The sequence below is a fragment of the Myotis yumanensis genome, unplaced genomic scaffold (assembly GCF_028538775.1).
Source record: "Myotis yumanensis isolate MYYU_CA2020_CCGP unplaced genomic scaffold, mMyoYum1.0.hap1 SCAF_8, whole genome shotgun sequence".
Lineage (NCBI taxonomy): Eukaryota > Metazoa > Chordata > Mammalia > Chiroptera > Vespertilionidae > Myotis > Myotis yumanensis.
The window spans coordinates 40,965,851-40,989,156 of record NW_027223759.1 but is presented as its reverse complement, the minus strand read 5'-3'; the positions used below and the strand labels follow the sequence as shown (position 1 = coordinate 40,989,156).

Sequence of the window (23,306 nt, the reverse complement as noted above, 5' to 3'; positions counted from 1 at the left end):
GATGTGGAACTCACTCTGGTAGATGGTTGCATCTGCTAATATTTTGCTACCTCTATGCACTGCCCTGAGTTTAGTTATTATAAATCCTGGCATGCCCTTCCTTCTTAGATATTTATGCCCACAAAATTTTCTTTCCATGTACTGTATAGGGATTTTCATTGGACTTGTTCTGATTCTGTATCTTCTACAGTACAATCTACCTTGGTTCTAAGGAAAGGTGGTAATTTGATCTCACTTTATATTTTACAAAAAGACCATGTCTTAAAGTTCTCAAACTAATCTTCAGTCGTGATAAAGATCTATTCAGTAGTCTGTTTCAACAATTGGTATAGGCACTTGGCTTTCCTCTTATCACATTTCTGGTAAAATGTTCATGTTTCCTGTCAATATGTTCACCCTATCAATAAAATGCCTTTGCAGCTTTGACTGAACTGGGTTGTAAATTTTTTAAGAATAGGAGTCATAATACCAATTTAGTGTATCCTGCAATGCATAGTATAGAAAATAATACAATAATTAATAAACAGTAATAAAGAATAAACTGTGTTTCATGTTCTCACAACTATAGACCTACTTTTGCCCCAACATGCATAGTAGTTTTATTTGGCTGTCCCATCATCAATTTTGGCAGGGGGTAGGGGGAAAAGTAAAGAAGGTACAAGAACATTATAGTGAAAAAAATTACTGAATATAGCTACTGTGATTTTATAAATGTCATTCATAAAGAATTTTCATTTAATATCACTTGAAATGGTGGAAAGGGAAGACTCAGACTAGAGGCAGCATCATATAGTGGCTAAGAGCACAGACTGACTGAAGCCCTATTCATAATCTGATTCAAACCCTGGCTTTGTAACTTATTAGCTCTGGGACTTTGAGTAAATAAATTACTTACTTAATTCCTTAATTTATTTAAATTCTCTGTGCCTAAGCTCAGAGATAATAGTACTAAACTCATAATCTATCCTGTATAATAAAGATGTAATATACAAATGGTCGTTACACCGTGAAGTGTAACGACCGGACCATAGATCAGCAGGAGGGTGGGGCAGCTAGCTACAAACGGGTGGTGGAGAGCTACAGGAGGGGGCAGGGCAGCAAGCTATGGGGGGTGGGGGGCAGAGGGAGCTACAGGAGGGGGCAGGGTAGCAAGCTATGAAGGGGGATAGGGGGAGCTACAGGAGGGTGGGGCAGCAGGCGGAGAGCTACTGGAGGGCGGCATTGAATTATTGGCGAGCTACAGGCACACAGATTCGTGCGCAGGGCTACTAGTATATAAAAGCTAAGCGACTGGAATGACCAAAACAACTGATCACTATGACACACTGCCCCCCTCCCCGACCAGCCTGGCCCCCCCATGGGAAGCTGGCCAACCAACCTTCCATGTCCCTTCCCCCCCATTGGCCTGGTCCTGATTGGCCCCCATCGGGGTGGGTGGCTGGACTCCCCCCCCCCCCCCCCCATGAACAAATTTGTGCACTGGGCCTCTAGTATTATTATAAGTTAATATACATAAAACACTTAGAACAATGCCTGGTACATGATATGTAATGTATTTACTTAATAAATACATTAATAAAAATGTAAAGTACTGTTTTCAAACATTTAAAATTATTTTGATCTTTTCAGAGATTGAATTAGCCTTCATTATACTAATCTAGGGTAGGACAATAACTTTATTTATTTCTAGCACTTACTGCTATTTAATATTTTGTTACGTCTCAGAAGTATTTCTAAAATTGAAAAGTTGAATCTCTAAGCACTTGAGTTTTCTGCATCAACCTTCTCATATAAAATTTATATTGATGTTTTATATAAACTATTTAAACAGGGATTGAGATAAAAGATATAGGAAACAAAATTAGAGTAGCAAATTTTGTTTTTCTTTTCACATTATACCCACTCTGTATTGCTCTTTTGTGTGTTTTAAATGTGTTATATCCTCTTCATGTAAAGTCTAAGGACCTTACAAATCTATAGGTGTATTTTCTATCCCCTGTTCTTATTATAACTAGAGGCCTGTTGCATGAAGAGATTCGTGCAATAGGCCTTCCCTTCCCTTGGCTGCTGGCACCAGTTTTCCTCTGGCACCCGGGACTCAGGCCTTCGCTCTGGCTGGGCTCCGGCCAGAGCCCCCCCCACAGCCATCAGACCTCGTGGCTCCGCTGATCCCGGGGCCGGGAGGCCTCGTGGCTCTGCTGATCCCGGGGCCGCGAGGCCTCGCTGCTCGGACAGCTTTGGGGCCGTTTAGCTTCGCTCTACCACTTGGAGCCTATGTATGCAAATTAACCGCCATCTTTGTTGGCGGTTAATTTGCATATCGCCCCGATTAGCCAATGGGAAGTGTAGCGAAGGTACGGTCAATTACCCTTTTTGTCTTTTATTAGATAGGATTATCACATTATAAACTCCATGATATGTTACAGTTTATTAAACAGTCATATATTTTAAAGAAATTAAGAAATAGTCATTTGTATTTAGACATGTATTTACTCTTTCTGGTATTATGTATTTCACCTTGAAGATTTGAGTTTACATACTGTGTTATAATTCCCTTAAGCCTATAATATTGCTTTAGCATTTCTTATAGTGTAAATCTGCTGGTACCACATTCTTAAATTCTCTTAGTTATCATCTGAAAATGTCTTTATTTCACTTTTGTTTTGAATGATATTTTCACCAGATATAGATTTCTAGGTTAACATGTTTTTCCTTTCAGCATTTAAAAATTTGTTCATTTGTTTCCTGACCTTATTGTGTCTGATGAGAAGTCAGTCATAATTTTTATTGTTATCACATTGTATGTAATGTATCATTTTTCTTTAGATGCTTTTAAGATTTTTTTCTTCTTCTTCTTTCTCTAATTGCAATTTGGCTATGTTGTACCCAGTGTGAGTTTCTTTGAATTTATACTCTGCAAGTTTTCTGACCTTCTTGAACTTCTAAATTTTTCTCTTTCATTAAATTTGGAAACTTTCAGCCATTACTTTTTCAAATGCTTTTTTTCTCTCTCTGTTTATACATATGGTAGTCTTTTGTTACTGTTCCAAAGGTCCCTGAAGCTCTTTATTTTTTTCATTCTTTTTCTGTTCTTCAGATTGTATGTTTTATCGCTCTCTATGTTAAGACATCTTCAATCTGCTCTTAAATTCCTTCAATGAAATTTTATTCCAGATTTTTAATTATATAATTTCTATTTTGTTCTTTTCATAGTTTTTATTTCTCTGCTGAGATTTCTTTCTGTTACCTGCTAGGAATATACTAGTATTTCCCCTTTTGTCCTTTAGCATAGTTACAGCTACCTTAAAAATCCTTGTGTTCTATTTCCAATATCTTGGATTATCTTGAGGCAAGTTCTTATTAATTACCCTCTCTCTTGATTATGGATTATACTTTCTTATTTGTTCATATCTAGTAATTTTGGAATGTATCTTGGACATTGTTTAGGGAATGTTGTAGAGACTCTGGATTCTGTTACATCCTTTTGAAGAGGCCTTTATTTTTTTTTTATACACATCAAGCAGTTAACTTGACTGATCTCAAACTCCCATTTTTCCTCTGTGGTGGCGAGCAGCTGGGCTTAGTTGGGCTGCTTAGTGTCTGCTCCATAGATGTGTAATTCAAGTCAGCCTAACATTTGGACAGAGTATATAGTGCTCCCTCTCTCTCTCCTCTTCTGTGACTTCCCTGTACTTTTTCCAGGTGTGTGCTCACTTCAAACACTGTCCTCTGGTTCTTCAAGCCAAGAAGAATAGGTTTTCTGTATTTTTGTTTCTTTTTGTGGTACCAGCTGGGGCTTCCCCTCAAGCTAAAACCTGTTTAAAAAAATAAAAGGAAACCCATGTAGTGCTGTTTCCTTCTTCCAAACACACTCCCTTTTTGTTTGCTTTTGGTCTGTATATACTGCCTTCAGATAGTTGGGTTTTATTTGTTTCGTTTTTGTCCAGAGTTTATAATTATATGTGAGAGGGTTGGTTTGATAGGCACTACTTGACCATTACTAAAGCAGAATCTAAGATTTAAATTTAAATGAGGATAACTTACTCTAATGTTTTACCTTTTTGTACCTTAGGTACCCACTTAGTGGCATGATATTACCAACTTTTAAAGAATGGATTGAAAATACCCTTGGAGTAAATGTGGAGCATAAAACTACCTCTAAAGTAAGCAAACAAGAATGATGACAGATATGCTTAACTCTGTGTGTACGTGTATGTTTAATTCCAAATTAATTAGATTTATCTTTGTAATTCGTTATAGTTTTAATGCATTTATCATGTTTTTTTGTTTGTTTGTTAAGTTTGCTAGTTATAGTGATCTTGTTAAGGGTGTAATTTCACTTTTTTGTAAGTGGGATTAGAAAACTCTACCCTGTATACATATCAAACTAATGACATTCTTAGTATTTATGCTGTTATGATTTTACTAGAGGCCTGATGCACGAAAATCGTGCAAGAGTAGGCCTTCCTTCCCCTGGCTGCCAGCACCGACTTCCCTCTGGAACCTGGGACCTGGGCTTCCCTCGCAGCCCCAGCTTTATCGGGAAGGTTGTCGAGAAGGACGTCCGGTCTAATTAGCATATTATGTTTTTAATACATAGGATTATTTATTTCTAGAGGCCCGTTGCAGGAAGATTCCTGCAAGAATAGGGCTTCCTTGGGCCTATTCCTGCAAGAACAGGGCTTCCTGAGGCCAGAGTGAAGCAGAGAAGGGAGCAAAGCCGGAGGCGGGCTTTGCTCCTTCCCTTCCCCACCGCCTCGGCTCCCTCCCTTGTCCTCTGCTTCGCCTCCCTCCCGTGTCCGCCACCTTGCTCCCTCCTCTGCCACTTGGCTCCCTCCCGTGTGCACTGCCTCAGCTCTGCTCCTGTCTCTGCTACCTCCGATCCGTTCCCTTCTCTGCTGCTTGGCTCTCTTCTGCAGTGCTTGGCTTCCTTCTACACCATCTTCAGTCTTCGCTGGGCGCCTGTGTATGCAAATTATCTTCTATCTTTGTTGGGTTAATTTGCATACTCTTCTGATTGGCTGGTGGGCGTAGCAAAGGTATGGTCAGTTAGCATCTTTGTCTTTTATTAGTGTAGATTATTTGCTCTGGCATGGTATTCTGCATGTCCCTTTAACTGGCTATAAGTTCCATAAGTGCAAGGGCTATGGTTAACACTTTATTCTCCATTATATCCACCTCTACCATGTTAATAAGGAATGTAAATATTCAGTGAGTACTTATTTGATTTATTTAGAAACCCACTGATACATTTTATTCTTGTAATTAAACTAGGCTAAACAACTAATTATTTCCCTTCCCAAGCCAAATTCTTTTAACTTTTCTTAGAATATATCTTCTTTTATCTCCTTAATTCTCTCTCTCTTGACTATTTGTAATTACTTTTTTTTACATTGAATATATACCATATTCAGAAATTTCACCAGTTTTATTTACATGCATCTTTTTTCAGATTTCACCAGTTTTTTTATATGCACCTTTTTTTTCATATTTTTGAGCCCTTTTCATTTTCAGTAACTTAACAAATTAGTGATCTACATGTTTGTTGGAGGTTCTTTTATTTCCTTCCACTATAGGGTAGATTTCATGAGGCCAAAATTTTTTTCCTATTTCAGTGACCACTATCTCCCCGGGGCCTAGAACAGAGCTTATATTATCTTACCTAATAATAGACAAACATGTAAATTAACCATCCCTTTGCTATACTCACCAGCCAATCAGGAGAGTGTGCAAATTAACCCAACAAAGATGGCAGTTAATTTGCATACATAGGGGCGAAGCGGCAGAGCGAAGACTGAAGGCTCCAGCCGGAGTGAAGGCCTGGGTCCCTGGTGCCAGAGGAAAACCGGTGCCGGCAGCCAGGGGAAGGGAAATCTCTTCGTGCAATGGGCATCTAGTACACTCAATAAATATTTATTATCTAAATATATAATAATCCCACAGGAGATTGGTTCCAGGACCCTTGTGGTTATCAAAATCTGTGGATGCTCAAGTCCCTTATACAAAATGCTGTAATATTTGCTTATAATCTATTTTTGCATATAATCAACAGCAGGGTATGCCTACATATCACTTCATTCTTATGGATTCAGCTTGGCCCATGACAGATTCAAGTTTTGCTTTTTTGAACTATCAGAGATTTAAAAAAAAAATTTTTTTTTTTTTTATTTACCATTGGTTGAATCTGTGGATGCGAAACCCACAGATACAGAGGGCCAACCGTGTAACTAAAAATTAAATATAGGTCCTTAAGATACTAAAAGGCTATCTAAATATCATATATTTTTCTTTACATATTTTTATATTTTCTTTTTTCCAAATTCTATTATTGTTATTCTTAACAGCTTTGATTTGGGGAGCCGTTTATAGATCTCTTTCTGTATGCTAGGTAATATTAGGTGCTTTTCACAAAAATTATCACATTTAACCTTCTGTCCTAATGGCAGCTGTATAAATTTGGTGATGATGAAATCTCATTTAACAGACCCAGAAGCCAAAGCTCACAGAAGTTGGGTGACTTGCCCAGTGTCAGATAGCTTTAAAGTTGAAGATTAATTTTTCTAGTTACCTGTTAGTTGAAATTAAGTATCAAGTTTTAAAGCTGTCCTATAAAATGGGTTTATAACTTATATTGTGAGGTTTTTTGCTCTTCATTTTTAATTATAATTGTAGTATAGGAGATCATAAATTTTATCTATAGGTCAAGTTGCTTTCCCCTAGTCTTCTTATTTTAAAATTGAAGATTTGAGACTTTGCTATCTTCCTTGTTCTTGATTGTAATCTTTAGAAATAATAAAAAGGTGGGCTGTAGAAGTAAAAGAGGAAACCTAAGGTTTCTATAAGTTATGTTATAGAATGTGATTAATGAGACCATTTCCAATTTGTAACTATCATAAAGTTGGTTTCCATACATATTATTTGGTATTTTCCTATACTTCTGTCTTAGTTTGGATTAAAAACATTTTACATTTTATAGTCACTCACCCTAACAGAGGCATTCAAAATTTATTTTATGGAAATAAACCAAAGAAACCTATTTTATTTTCTAGGCATCCTTAAGTCCTAGTGATACACCTCCTTCTATTGTAAATGAAGATTTTCTTCACGAGCTTAAAAAAACTAATATTTCATATTCACTAGAAGCAGATGATCGGGTATTTAGAGCTCATGGTAAGCAATTTTATATAAATGCTATTTCTTTTAAATTTAAAAAAAAATTTCCTGTAATTTATGATGTTTTTGCATTTTATTTTTTAAACCACAAAACAGGTCATTGTCTTCATGAGATATTTTTGCTCAGGGAAGGAATTTTTCATCGAATTCCTGATATAGTTTTATGGCCAAGTAAGTTCTTCTTTTCCTTGTCTTCTTAATTTAGTATTGTTAAATTTTAAGTAAACTTAGTATTGGAAATATGTAATTTTTAACATATAAGTTGTGAAAAATAAGCTGGATTTTTAGTTTGGTAGAGGTCATAAAGTTCTTTCTTGATCTGATCATCCTGATTGATTTTGTTGTTGATTATTAGGTCTTCATTTTTAAATTAATTAATTAATTATCATTAGGAGGTCAGTAGAAATAAATATATTGGGAGGTCAATAGAAACATATATTTTTGTTCAATTTAAAAGCTTAATGAAGTTAGTGACAATAATGATATATTCAAACCATTAATTAAAATAATTAAACTCTTAATTAAAATAATTGATTACTACAAACTAATAATTTGTTGATATCAGCTTGTGAGCTAATAAAAGCATGGTGATCTCATATGAATAGTTAAATTTTGAGAAATTAATTTCATTCAGTTTTTTGGTTTGATATAGATGAGCTTTCTGTTGTTATTTTGCTCTGCTGATGCACCATATTTATATATATGGTTTTTATACCCATCTCTTCTGTCAGAAAATTTAAAGCAGAACAGGTTTATTGTCCCTTACTGTCCATAATTGCCTTTTTTTAGAAAGTTCCACTGATCTTCTAAAAGAAGTATATAAAGTATTTTTTAATGGCTTATTCATGGACTCTCAGTTCTTAGATGTGATCCTTCTACTTTGCAGGGAGTACCTAAGAGAAAAGTCATACTTTAATTTGGGGATAGAAGGGAGGTGTCATACATACCAGGAATGTCCAAGATTATATGTAGCTGAGATGAAATTACTTTCCTATACTTGTGATGTATATTTTTCTGTGTATTTGGTAATAGTATGGAATAAGTCTTTGGTCTCTGTTAGTTTAGAAATTTAGCAGCTCCTGAAAAGAATATGTAAAATTTAGTGGGTGAAAGTATGATGAGAAACATGATATTTACATAGTTTAAGTGTCCCACCACATGATACATATTAATTATAAAAATTTTAGAGTGGAGAAACCTAGCAGGTACTATATAACCAAATGGTGAAAGTTAGCATTACCAGAAATGCTGCTTCTCTACATTATGCACCTTCAGACATAACATGCTGATAAACGCACATCACTACTGTGGAATTCCTGCCAAAATGTATAATCTGAATTTAATCACGAGAGAACATCATACAAACCCAAATTGAGGGGTACTCTATGAAATAACTGACCAGTCCCCTTCAAAAGAGTCAAGATCATAATAGTCAAAGATAGACTGAAGTACTGTCTCAGATTAAAGAAGATTACGGGACATGACAACTAAATGCACTGTGTGATCCTGGTCTAGAAAAGAGAACATTAGAGGAATAGTTGGCCAAATTTGAATAAACTCTGTAGATTAGTTAATAGTATTGTATCAGTATCCATGGCTTGGATGTGATAATTGAACTATAGTTATGTAGGATGTAAGTATTTGCAGCTGCTGGGTGAAGGAAATTTTTTGTACCATTTTTGCAACTATTTTGTAAGTATGAAATTATTTCAAAGTGGAAAGTTAAAAAGATAAATAATGAACAGTTTGTTTTAGTATAGCTATTTCATATGTTAATGAGAAAAGGTTACTTGATAGCCCCATATTTTGCAGGATTACCCAGAATTTATTTATGTTTCTGTGATTAATTTATTTTCCTTTTTTCAACAGCATGTCATGATGATGTAGTTAAGATTGTGAATCTAGCGTGCAAATATAACCTTTGTATCATACCATTTGGTGGTAGGTATTGTGTCTTTTGAATTTTAATATGATATAAATTTGTTCTTTCAATTTAAAGTATTTGTATTTTAAATATTTGTGCCATCCACGGAAAACAAATATCTTTGTAATTATAATAAGGTTATTCTGAAAACTTGTTATGCTCCTCATTCTCTTTTAAGTAGAACTACCTAAGAAGTGATACACCTTTAGTTCATGGCTTCTTTTCCATATGTATCCTGTTGAAGCTGTGATTTTAATGCCTACTAGGTGTACCAGTTAATAATGCGGATTTTGTCATCAAAGAAAACATAATTTCAAGAGAAACATCAAAAGTGTGTTATTCAAAGTAATGTCCATCGCTAGCTACACATTTCCCCCATCTTTCAGGTAATTTGTGGATACCGTCCCAATAGAACTTTTTTTGTTTTGAGGCAAACCATTCAGAGACCCAATTTTCCACTTCTTCAAATGTTTTGAAACGCTGCTCAGAAAGTGAGTGTGCCATCGATCAGAACAAGTGGTAATCTGAAGGAGCAGGGTCTGGTCAATACGGCCGGTGGGTTAATACTTCCCAGGCAAGATCTTTTAACGTGTCTTTTACTGGTTTTGAAGTGTGTGATGGTGCGTTATCATGAAGCAAAATTACTTTGCAGTGTCTTCTGGCACATTCTGGTCGTTTCACAATCAAAGCGTGGTTCAAATTGATTATTTGTTGTCGGTAGTGATCAGTATTAACAGTTTCACCTGGTTTTAGAAGCTCATAATGCACCACACCTTCCTGATCCCACCAAACGCAGAGCATTGTCTTCTTTCCGAAGTGATTTGGCCTTGCAGTTGATCGTGATGGTTGACCTGTTTCAACCCATGATTTTGTGCGTTTGGGATTCTCAAAATAAATCCACTTTCATCACCAGTCACAATTTGATGCAAAAAGGACTTTCTTTCGTGCCGTTGAAGCAACATTGTACTGATGACTTTTCGGTTTTCCATTTGTCTTTTGTTCAGTTGATGTGGCACCCATTTTCCTTCCTTTAAAATCTTGCCCATTGTTTGTAAATGATCAGAAATTGTTTGCTGAGCAATGTTTAATCTTTCTGCAAGTTTTAAAGTTTGACCTGCATCTTCATCCAATAATGCTTGTAATTGTTGGTCTTCAAACTTTTTCTGTTGACCTGGACGTTCTTTGCCTTTCACATTGAAATCATCACTTTTAAAGCGTTTAGACCAGTGTTCACAAATATCTTGAGATGGAGCATGTTCACCGTAAGCTTCCCGAAGTATTCAGCAGCACTTTTCTTCAAAATAAAGTAATGAGTTAAAACTTCCCACAAATGCTTTTTTTTTTTTAATGAAATTCGACATTTTTAAGCGTAAAAATATCTATGATGTTAACACCTTCAGCAGATTTGACATTTGAAGCTTGCTGTCAATACAACAAAATAGCATGCATATCAAATCGAATAAATATCAACATATGTGTAACTCCATCTATTAAAAAAATCCGCATTATTAACCGCTACACCTAGTAAGTAAGAATATGTTTCTGCTTTAGTAATTGCTTTCTAACCTTTATTCTTATGGAGAGAATATTTTTCAAAGGCTAAATATACCCAACGTAAACCTTTGAAAAGGAATATAATGCAGCATAAAAGATGAACAGGGACAGTGATGACCAAATCAGTAACTTTTAATGAGAATTAATACTGTTTTACACCTTAAGACAAATTTGATCTTTCTTGATCTTTTGTTAACCACATTATTTTAATAACTTTCACAAGCCAAAGGAAATTGCCCTTACTGACTGAATTGGCTATGATGGAATGGTAATGAGATCCCCCAAAATTAGAAGCTTCATATTCTTCAGCTGATACTTCTGGTTGAATTAATAAAACAATGAATTCAACTTTTTCTAATCAAAGGCACTACAGTGCTACTTTTGTTGATTTTTTTTGTTAAACCTCACCTGAGGATATTTTTTCATTGCTTTTAGGTAAAAGTGGAAGGGAAGGAGGGAGGGAGAGAAAGAGAGAAAGATAAATGTGGATATGAGAGACAGACAGATTGGTTGCCTCCCGCACACATTCTGACCAGGCCAGAGATCAAATCTGTAATCCAGGTGCATGCCCTTGACCGGGAATCTAACCCATGACCCCGAGACACACCGGTCAGGGCTACAGTGCTACTTTTAATGCAATATTTTTTTAATTTTAAATGACTGACAAGCAAAATAGTGGTTATTGAGCACAGGCATGTTTTTAACACATTGCGTACCGCATAGAAATCTCTAAGACATACGCCAGGGACCGCACGTTTTTGGGCAAACTGCACGTTATTTAAATCATCATAATGCACTTTAGGTGTTGTTTTTCAATAATTATAACATTTTTATTTACAAAAACAATTAAACAATTAAAGTTCCTAGTACTTTTTAAACGTATGGTACTGCGTAAAACATTTTCCTCTATGAAGAGGGACCAAACAAAATTTACATAGTATCTAGATTCGCTCCTTTTTCCATGGGCATGAAAAACGAGAACACTCATGAGCGGTACGAAATGTGTTAACAGACAATTCATGGTCTCACCTTGTAAAATTAAGCTGAATCTCATGAATCAACACCCTCTGTAGTTCTTACCTTGTATTAAAGTGACTTCCACATGTTTTCTGTACAAAATGCTTGGAAGTACCAATTAAGAATTTATTCTGATATATGTTGATATAGATGTGGTTAAGAATTAACAATAGTATATTCTATATTGGTTTCAAGAAATTATTTTTTCTTTGACAGCAAATGTTAATGGAAAATAGAAGTACATTGTTCAGATACTTCTATGTATTATTTATTTTATATTAAAATCACTTTTCACCAAAGAACATACAGATTTGTTTTTGAATATCATATAGGCAATTATAACTTGTTTTTATTCTAATTTATTAAAGCCATTTTTATATGAGGATATAAGATATTATATTAAGTGATAAATGAATCTCATAATTATGGCAGAAAGTCAGTAATGGTGTCTCTAGTTTTATAGAATAGGTATTTTTATATTTTATTTTAAGCTATCTTTCCACAGTAATCATTAGCTTAGAACTTTTCTAATCATGTTTTTGGAGTTTCACAAATTGCTATAGGTTTCACTTGAGTGTGCCCAGGGGATAAAGCCACATTGCTTTCAGCCCCATAATAGTTCTTCATTTTGTCACACAGCATAAAATAAAGGTGAGTTTGCTTTTAGTGTGTTAGCATTTACAAACTACATTTTGCAAAGTAGATGTAGGTATTTCCATAGCAGGCCTATTTGTATTAGGGATTAGTCATATGTATATAAGTTGTTTTCTATTTTGGCAGGAGGAACAAGTGTCTCATATGGCCTGAAGTGTCCTGCAGATGAGACAAGAACAATTATTTCTTTGGACACTTCACAGATGGTATATGATTATTAAGATGTATTTGAAAATAGTGTTTGGTTTAAAAAATGTATTTATGGCTCAGTCTTAGTTGTCGTCATTAAAGGGTATATTGTCCATTTTGTTTTAAATTAATTTTATGATTATATTTTACCTTGTGTGTAGATTTTCAAAAGCTAAGCTCACTCTTACTCTAAGGCACATATCTTGATGGTTTCTACCAAATTGGCGGGTGAAATTGATGTTTGGAAAGCATGGATTGGAATATTGATGCAATACATGAACTAATTTGTTAAAGAAAACAAATATTAGTTAATTAAAACAATATTAGTTAAGGTTAATTTGAATCACCAAAACTTGTCCTCCAAATTTTTACTAATGCTGTTGCATGTTTTCTTTTGGAAAAATAGAGGAGCTAAGTACTTTTAATGATAGGATAACTTTTTGTAGTTTAGGCTATTGTGGTCCAAGAGTTAGATATTGTGGCATGTTAAACTTTTTAAAAAATATATTTTTATTCATTTCAGAGAGGAAGGGAGAAGGATAGATGGAAATATCAATGATGAGAGAAAATCTTTGATTGGCTGCTTCCTGCATGCCCCCTGACCAGGAATTGAACCGTTACCTCCTGGTTCATAGGTTGATGCTCAACCATTGAGTTATATACCAGTTGGGCTAAACTTTTAATTTGGGTATGAACTTTATCTTTGTATTGTCAACGATATTCCTGATTACATATTCCTCATTACAATAAAAAATATATATATTTTAAATCTTCACCCGAGGATTTTTCCCCATTGATTCTGGAGAGAGAAGAAGAAGAAGAAGAAGAGAGAAACATCAATGTGAGAAACATCAATCGGTTGCCTCCTGTATCCACTGCAACTGGGGATTGAATCCGCAACCTGGTTATGTGCTTTGACTGGCAGTTGAACCCATGACCCTTTGGTGCACAGGTTAATGCTCTAACCACGTGAGCCACACGGGCCATTGTAAAAAGAATTTTTTTTCTAACTGTTTAATTTGAAATTCTCTTAAATACCATTATTGGTTTTATCTTTCCTTTTTTCTCTACTATTTTAAAGCAGATTCTGGTATTTTGCTACTTTACTCCTAAATATTTATGTGCATCTCTTTAATTAACCAATCAACATTTAGGTTTCTAGTTGTCTCAAAATTTATGTTCATTTGTTCAAATGGGGATTCATACAAGGCCCACATTAACTTTTGGTTGTTTCCTTAAGTCTCATTGTAATTGAAGCCTAGTTCTTCCTTTTTGAATGCTGCTGACTTAGAGAAACTAGGTTATTTGTAATATAGACCATGTCATATTTTGAATTTGCCTGTTGCTTCTTCTTGGTGTCATTTAACTCTTCCTCTAGGTTCTGTATGTCCTCTAAACCTAAAGTTAAATATAAAATCTAGTTAGCTTTAGGCCTAGCTTTTAATACATTTTTTAAGCAAGAATATATCAAAGATGATGATGTGCTTTTCTGTGTCATGTCACATAGGGAGGTACATAATAGTTGTCCACTTTTAGTGTTGCTAAAATTGATTAGCAAGTTCAGATAGTGACAGCCTGATTATACTACAAAATTACCCATCAACCTTTGTCCTCATCCCAGAGTTTAAGAAAAGGGAGTTTCCTGCGGAGATAGCTTAAAAGTAACTTATTCTGAAATAGACTTTGGAATGTGTTTGAATTTCTGGCTCTTTATTTTACTATGTATAGATTTAGCTCTAAATCTGTTACTAAGTGTTTAAAATTGAGACAGTAATACTGTGGAAGGTTATTGTGAAGATTAAATGAGGTAATATATGTAAAAGTCTTTATATTGAGTAGATGCTTAAAATTCGGTGGCAGAATTTTAAATGTTAGGTTTCTAACCATTTATTTTGTAGAAAAACCTTATATACTCACTGTCTTTAACATTGGAATCTGTCCAATATTATAATGGATGCGTGGTCCTTATAATTGTGTTTTGCATTGAAGTATATAAGCTGTATCTGTGCATGATTTGCACAGTGTACTTCAGATGCAGTATGTACAAAATATGATGAAAATTAGTTGTACCAATTTTCTACTTAAATATATATTATAATACTAAGACCTATTGGCCTTGAAAGTTTTAGTTTTATTGTTGACTTGTATGGCATAGTATATAGTGGATGTAATAAGGTAGCCAATATATTATCTTTAGGTTTCGCTATTAGTGTCCATAGGTGATTTCTAAATTTATCTTCATTAGTTTGTTTTTTATTTTACTAAAAATATCTTTGGACTCCTGGTAAATATAAGGGATATAATTAATACAAGTATATAATTGCTTCAAGAATCAGTCTACTGGGGGAGAAGATGTATATAAATTACTATAATACCAGAGGCCCGGAGCATGAAATTCGTGCATGGGTAGGGTCCCTATGCCTGGCCAGTGATCAGGGCTGATCCGGGCCTTCAGCTGCCCGCTGGGGCCTTCCTTCCAGCTGTCAACTGGGACCTCCCTTCCCCGGCTACTGGCTGGGGCCTTCCTTTGTTCCACGCTACCCCCTGGTGGTTAGTGCACATCATAGCGAGCGATTAAACTCCTGGTCGAACTCCTGAAGGGACACTGCATGTTAGCCTTTTATATATATAGATCAGGTTCCATCAGATTACTAAATTTTGTCTTTTAACTTTACAGTTGAATAACTTTTGTTTAGCTGCCATGGGGCCAAAAGCTTGATTTTGCCATAGTTATATTGAAATCACTGTTTTCTTTTTTTTTTTTTTTTTTAAATCTTTATTGTTCAGATTATTACATTTGTTCCTCTTTTTTCCCCCCATAACTCCCCTCCTTCCAGGTCCCACCCCACCCTCCACCCTCACTCCCCACCCACTGTGTTCATCCATAGGTGCATGATTTTTGTCCAGTCACTTCCCACATCTCCCACACCCCTTTTCCCCCCAAGAATAGTTAGTCCATTCCCTTTCTATGTCCCTGATTCTATTATAATCACCAGTTCATTCTGTACATCAGGTTATTTATTCACTTGATTCTTAGATTCATTTGTTGATAGATGCATATTTGTTGTTCATAATTTGTATCTTTACCTTTTTCTTCTTCTTCCTCTTCTTAAAGGATACCTTTCAGCATTTCATATAATACTGGTTTGGCGGTGGTGAACTCCTTTAGCTTTTCCTTATCTGTGAAGCTCTTTATCTGACCTTCAATTCTGAATGATAGCTTTGCTGGATAAAGTAATCTTGGTTGTAGGTTCTTGGTATTCAGCACTTTGAATATTTCTTGCCATTCCCTTCTGGCCTGCAAAGTTTCTGTTGAGAAATCAGCTGACAGTCGTATGGGTATTCCCTTGTAGGTAATTGAGTCTCTTTCTCTTGCTGCTTTTAAGATTCTCTCTTTGTCTTTTGCTCTTGGCATTTTAATGATGATGTGTCTTGGTGTGGTCCTCTTTGGATTCCTTTTGTTTGGGGTTCTCTGCGCTTCTTGGACCTGTAAGTCCATTTCTTTCTCCAGGTGGGGGAAGTTTTCTGCCATTATTTCTTGAAATAGGTTTTCAATATCTTGCTGTCTCTCATCTTCTGGCACTCCAATAATTCTGATATTAGACTGCTTAAAGCTGTCCCAGAGGCTCCTTACACTATCTTCACACTTTCGGATTCTTTTTTCATTTTGCTTTTCCAATTGGGTGTTTTTTGTCGAATCTTTGGTTTGATTCTTGAGCTCCTCTGGTCTGCTATTGGGTATAATATTCTTTATTTCAGTCCGTGTATGCTTACTTTCTAATTTCTTTATCGTAGCATCGAGGGTCTCATTAGTTTTCGTGAGGCTCTGCACAAATTTATGGCAAGCCCTCAAAATTGCGATTCTTAGCTCCATATCCTCCATTTCTGTCATGTTTTTTTGTCTCCGCATCTTTTATGCTTTCTTGGTGCACCCCCTTGTGGTCTCTGTGCGCAGTCTTGTTCTAGCCAAGCCTTAATTGTTGTAGTTAACACTAGAGGGATTTGACCACCAGGCCGACTGGCTGTAGGAATCAGCTGTATGGAAAACGTCTGTCTTCTGGGGAGGCGCTAATCCAGCCTTTGCCTGAGGCGATCGGCAAATGGCTGTGCGCAGGGCTTGGGTGGGCGGGATCAACAGGGCGGGGGGAGGGAGCCGCTATGGCCGCTCTCAGTCCGTCCCCAGGGGTTCTGCCTCTCTGTCCCAGCAACCACTGCAAACCTCGGAGGGGCCGTAGCCAGACAGTCCCGCTTCTCCCGTTTGAGTCTGGGTCCCTAGAGACTCGCCCGGATCTGTAGCCCAGAGTCTGAGACTCACTCCTGATTGAAAACGACAACCGCGCCCTCAGCCGCCAGCCCGCTTTGCGTGCGCACCACCTCACCACCACACCACCGTACCTTTAAATTTTCCACGCTACGCCTCCTCTGAGCGTCGGAATGCTGTTGTTTTTGCTTCTAGTTGAAGAGTCTCTCCTCAGCCAGCCTTCCTGTGGTTCTGGTTGATGTCCGTTCCGACTTTTAGTTGTATTTTTGAAGTGGTTGTTTACGGCGGCAATCTCCGGTGTTTACCTATGCCGCCATCTTCGATCTCTCTCTCTGAAATCACTGTTTTCTTATTTTGAGAGTATAATTATGACAGTTTTATATAACATAAAAGTACATTCACATATATCATCTTAGTTAATATTTATCATAACCCTGTGAATTAAGCAGTACAGCTATTTGTATGTGTTCAAATTTGGAATATAGGCAGCCTGAGACTGTTATTTTCGTATTATCGGTTGTGTTCTTTCCTATTTATTATTAACTAGACTTATGTGCATTAGTTATTGCCATGAAATTGAACATATCAGATTGCAAAGAAAGCTTCTCTGGGATCCAGAAGAAGATTCTGTATGTTACCTGATTGCTCAACCAAACAGAAGGGGAACAGAATCTGCTCTAAATAGTAGAAAGTAATTCATCAAGATTCATATATATAAGAATTAGGTCAAATAAGAATGTTAAAAACACTTATTTGACAGGCATACATTTACTAAGTTGAGCCAGATGATAGTTTCTTCTTTTCAGCAGAAGGCAGGGATGTGCTTTGTTTTTGAGCTGGGGTCTGTGGTGCTGCTTTGGTCTATGACATCTGTAGGGGTGTCATTTACAGTATGCAAATGTCTTTGCAGGTATCTTTTTCTAATCTCAAGTGGACATCTTCTGATATTCTTAGATATGATTGCTAACTGTTAACAATAGTATTGATAGTATTGCAAAATGACAGGAACTGTGTATACTAACCTTTTTATGTGTAGTATCTCACTTAATTTTTACAGCAACCCTGTGATTAGGTATTGCTATCCACACTTTACAAATAAGGAAACACTTAGCTTAGACAGTTAAATAATTTGCTCATGATAAGAGGTATAGTTTAATTTAAATTCATATCTGAATAAAGACAGAGTCTGTGTTTTAAACCACCTCTTGTTAATATACTGCCTATGTTATATCTGTCATATATATTCAGGGATAAATGGAGCTTTCTGGTATGAGTAACCCTACCTGCCTAATTACTCTCTTATCACTTGCTGCTTTCAGTTAGGAAGTTCTGTTTCCTGTCAATAGTTCATGGAGATGAGACCTTTTTATTCCTTTGCAACAGAATCGAATCCTATGGGTTGATGAGAACAATCTGACAGCTCATGTAGAGGCTGGCATAACAGGACAAGAGTTGGAAAGACAGGTATGTTATTTCTTTAGTTAAAATTTTCAAAACTGGCATGTGTCCCCTCTATGAATGAAGTACCTTTCACAATACATTCACTGAACAAGTTTGTTCAGTTTCTGTTGTGGGTCAGGCATTGAGCTAGACACAGTAATGAATGACACCATCCCTTACACTTGGATAGCTTATGTTATATTACGACAGAAAGGTCATTAGACAATTATGATTCAGAGTGAGACTATCTAGGTGAAAGCTAAATGTGGGGTATTGTGACTCATCAAATGGGTTAGGAGGAAAGGAGTTGGACAAAAAAAATGTATCCTAGAAAATACAGCATTTAAAATGAGACTTCAGGATGAGTGAGAATTAACCAGAAAGTAAATGGGGTTAGGGAGAACAATCCAGTTAGGAAGCAGCATGTACAGAGGCTTTATAGGCAGCTGTTGCTTTTGGGGGCCTGCAGGTAGCTGAGTATGGCTGAGATCTAGTGTGTGTCTATGGGATAGTACACATGCTTGGTGAATGTGTATCGAGTGGGTGAACATGTAGTAATGATAAAGGATGAAGGTAGGAAAACATGAAGAGGTGAGATTATAAAGGGCCGTATAAAGCCCCTTTTAGAAGTTTGAACACATAATCTTTGTAATTAGATGCTTCTGGCTACTGTGTGGAGGATGGATGGAGCATGTAAGGGAAGGTTCAGAGGATGCTGCAATAATTCAGGCAATTGCTGATAGTGACCTGAAATAAAGTAGTAAGAATGGAGCAAAAAGGAACAAATTGGACATAGCATTTTTGGAAGTTGGTGGTAAATTGTATCAGCTGGGTAGATGTTGATATTTGCTACTTACTGAACTTCTCAATGTATAATTTTATTGAAAACTGCTCATCTCATGTAGTTAGTGAAACTCTTGGGGTCCTTACGTACTTTTGGGGGGATCCTAATTAATTTTTTTAAAACTTTAGGTTCCCTTTATGGTTTCTAAGCAGGCAATTATTAAAATGTATTGGTTCCTTCAACCTCCTCAAACATAGGTAAGATGTAACTCAGCTTTTATAAACAAATATTAGAATGTCCAGTTTGTTGATGTTCTTACCACTTAGTTCCACTTGGGTTACAGATACCCCCTCCTCTTTTTTAAAGGACTTTGAGGGATATGTGACATACTTATTGATCTTTTTTTTTTTTTTTTGTCTTTTTCCTTCTTTCTTGTAAAGAGTTGAATGAAATTGGTATGCCAGCCAACAATTCTATATGAAAGGCTTTGAAAAAAATTATTAAACTCTTTACTGTCTTTATTTTTAATTTCATGCAGTAAGAACAGAGAACTGGAACATATTTGTTGAGACATGTTAAAGATCTTCAGTAAGTCAAGGTTTTATATAAGTTAGCATAATTAGATTTGCTAATTATTATTGTTTCAGTGGGCAGAATAATAGTACTTAATGAAAAAAAAAACCTATAAAAAGTTCCATATTAGTCTTCCATATGCCTGAATGAGGCATTATCAACAAAGCAATTTTTTAAAAATAAAGGATGGCCTTTCATATCTCCAATTTTATATTTTTATTGTGGTATTTGATGTAGTATTTCAACCTTTCCAAGTTTTCTTAAAAGGTTAGATTTAAAATTCAAGGAACATATTTCTTTGAGATTTAAATGAAGTTTTCTTAGAGTAAGAACTTCTGGTATTTTACTTACTACTTCATTTCTCTAAATAAAACTTTCTTTTTTGCTTCTAGTAGACTATAATATAGTTTCTACTACTGTTTTGATCCCAATTCAAGTTCTTCCTTGTTAAACTCTGTGTCCTTCAGTTTCTATTTCAGTTGAGGTAACCAGCTAAAAACATCCTGCTTTTTCCTTTTAGAAGTTTTAAAATTACAGATATATTGTAGTTGTGTAGCACAGATTTTAATCTTTTTAATTTTTAAATTACATTGATGTTAAAATATTTAAAATTTAAGGAGGTCACTAACATGTCAATTATGAATTTTGGGAATTTGTTTTTAGGCTTATTAAATCTTTGACTACTTCATTTTATTAGTTAATAGCCTGGGGATGTGTGACTTATATTTTTCCTGCCTACAGACTCATTTCCCTATGTTTCAATTTCTTTCTTCATCTATAAAATGAAGATAGTAATTCCTCTACATAAGGTTTTCATTAGGATGAAATACATTAATAATGTAAAGTACTTAGAACTTATATCATTGCACTAATTTTTATTGAGCACTGTCTGTTTTATTCAAATACAGCTGACTTTAAGTATTCCTTCTACATGCCAAAGACTCCCAAATTTATATCATCACCTCACACTTCTTTTATGAACTCCAGACTTGTATATCCAGTTGCTTAGTTGATGTCTCGGTTTGCATATTTAATACACATTTTAGGCAAAATGTCTTAAACCAGTGGTCAGCAAACTGCAGCTCACGAGCCACATGCGGCTCTTTGGCCCCTTGAGTGGTGGCTCTTCCACAAAATACCGACCTCTGCGCATGGGCCACGAAGTTTCAGTCACACTGCACGTGCGTGCCCGCATGTGGTATTTTGTGGAAGAGCCACACTCAAGGGGCCAAAGAGCCACATGTGGCTTGCGAGCCGCAGTTTGCCGACCACTGTCTTAAACTAACTCAACATTTTAAAAATTGAATTTCTGTTTTTCTCCACGGTTGGCTTTTTCTGTAGCCTTCTCATTCTCAGTTGATGGAATTCAGTACTTTGGGAAGCTTGGGCTTAAATCCTTGGAATCATTTATTTTTATTTAGTTTTATAATGGTTTTATTGAGATATAATTGCCATGCAGTAAACTGCACTCATTTAATATCTACAACTTGAGAGATTTGCGGTTAAGATGGTGGCGTAGGTGAATGTGGTACTCAAACTCTCCCACAACCACATCAAAATGACAACTAAACTGGAGAACAACCACCATTCAAAACCATCTAAAATCTAGCTGAATGGAGGTCCTACAACTAAGGATTTAAAGAAGAAACTACATGGAGACTGATAGGAGGGATGGAGACATGGAAAGGTTGGTCCCACACCCACAAATGGTGGTTTAAAATTGGAAAGGATATCTTGGTTGTGGAGGGACCCTCTGAGGAGCAAGGGACCCCAGCCCACACCAGGCCTCCCAGCCCAGGGTTCCAGAGCTAGGAAGAGAAGTTCCCATAACTTCTGGCTGTAAAAACCAATGGGGATTGTGGTTGAGTGAAACAGGGCTCCTGGTGTCCTAGGCAATTTTACGCACGAACTTTCTCATACTCAATCTGAGCTCCAGCACTGGAGCAGCAGCTTGAAAGGAACCAGGGACATATGGGGAGGAACTGAATTGTCTGGCATCAGGGAAAGAGCTGGGGTGGGGCACAATTATGCCAGGCAAAAGTACTGGCAGAGGCCATTTTTCCTTTTCTGAGACAACCCCCTCAGAGTCAGCAGGCAGGCACTATATCTGAGTCCCCATCAGCCTGGCTTACACTGTTCATCCTACCCTGGTGATTTCCTAAGATTCTGCCCACCCAACTTGTGGGCCAACCCATGCTGTTTCCAGTGGCCTGTCTTGGCTCATGCTTCAGACTTTCCTAAAATCTCTGAAACAAGCATCATCTGGTCTCTGTGTACTCTAACTCTTGCTAAGTGGCCTCAGACCTCGCACTAGTGGCAGCTAGCCGTGGTTCACAGCTTGGTCTCTCCTGGGCACCTCTAAGCCCAGAACACGTAGCAGCCATCTGCAGATCACTCTGTAGCTCATGCCAGTAGCCCCAGGCAGGGCACAGACCAAGGCTGACCTTGCACACACTCGATAGACGGTTTCAGATCACCCCAGATTACAATCCTGCTGCCTCCATGAGTGACACACTCAATGGGTGGACTCAGTGAGCACCAAAGCCCTCTGAAGCAAGTCCTGCTCCATAGGGTTGGTTCCTGCACAGCAGTTCCTCCACTATAGTAGTAGCCAGTCCTTGCAGCTGATCAGCCTGGGGGTCAATCTCTTCCAGTGACGTTAACAGCAATGAAGGCTCAACAACAACAGGAGAATGCACACAGTCCACTTCGAGGTGCACCTTGAGCGCTCAGCTTGGGTGAATGGGGAGGCTGTGCTACTGGGCCCTTCAGGACATCTACTTTACCAAGTCTGGGAGACATAGCAGCTCTACCTAATACATAAAAACAAACATAGTGAAGCAGCCAAAATGTGAAGATAAACAGGTCCCAAATGAAAGCAAAGGAGAAATATCCAGAAAAAGAACTAAATAAAATGAAAGCTAGCAAGCTACCAGATACAAAGTTCAAAACAGTGGTTATAAGATGCACAAGAAACTTAATGAGAACTTCAACAACATAAAAAAAGGACATAGCAACCATAAAAAAGAACCAGTCAGAGATGAAGGTTACACTAACTGAAATAAAGAATACAGGGAAGCAATTGTAGAGTAGATGAAACCAAGAATCAAATCAGCAATTTGGAATATAAGGAAGCAAAAAACCCCCAATCAGAACAGAAAAAAAAGAAGAAGAATAAAAAAACAATGAAGATAGTGTAAGGAGCCTCTGGGAAAACGTCAGGTATATCAACTTTCACATCATGAGGGTGCCGGAAGGAGAACACAGAAAACAAGAAATTGAAAACCTATTTAAAAAATAATGACAGAAGACTTCCCTAACCTGGTGAAGGAAATAGATATACAAGTCCTGGAAGCACATAGAGTCCCAAACTCTGTATGCACTTATAGAAATAATTTAAATGTGTATTTAATTATTTGCTTCTGTAAAGGTAATGTGGAGATTTTGTCTTGAGAATATATGAAAATTCCCTGTTCAGTACCTAGCACATATAAGCTTCCATGAATATCTTTTCTTTTCCTTCTCCTAATTTCAGAAAATTTGAGAAGCAGTAGTCTTTTGAAAAGAAATAATATGAATATAGATTGTTTGGAAGTTAGGAAAGAAATATAACAGTTTGATAATCTTCATTTTAACCTGTTCAGTCATGTATTTAAGCTACCTTCTTGTGGTTGGTTATTAACCTCTTAAAATTAAATAAATATATTAAATATTTAGTGAAAAAATCCTATTATGTA

General features: G+C 36.5%; 1 protein-coding gene across 2 annotated transcripts in view; it reads left to right on the top strand.

Annotated features, from left to right (window-relative positions):
- Positions 1-23,306, top strand: part of AGPS (alkylglycerone phosphate synthase) — a 129,407-nt gene that overhangs the window by 27,573 nt on the left and 78,528 nt on the right. For both annotated transcript variants that reach the window (XM_070422689.1, XM_070422690.1), the window contains 6 exons: positions 4,073-4,163; positions 7,050-7,170; positions 7,270-7,344; positions 9,043-9,114; positions 12,449-12,528; positions 18,156-18,236. In XM_070422689.1, the coding sequence (XP_070278790.1) occupies positions 4,073-4,163; positions 7,050-7,170; positions 7,270-7,344; positions 9,043-9,114; positions 12,449-12,528; positions 18,156-18,236 (520 nt within the window). The remainder of the gene's footprint in view (positions 1-4,072; positions 4,164-7,049; positions 7,171-7,269; positions 7,345-9,042; positions 9,115-12,448; positions 12,529-18,155; positions 18,237-23,306) is intronic.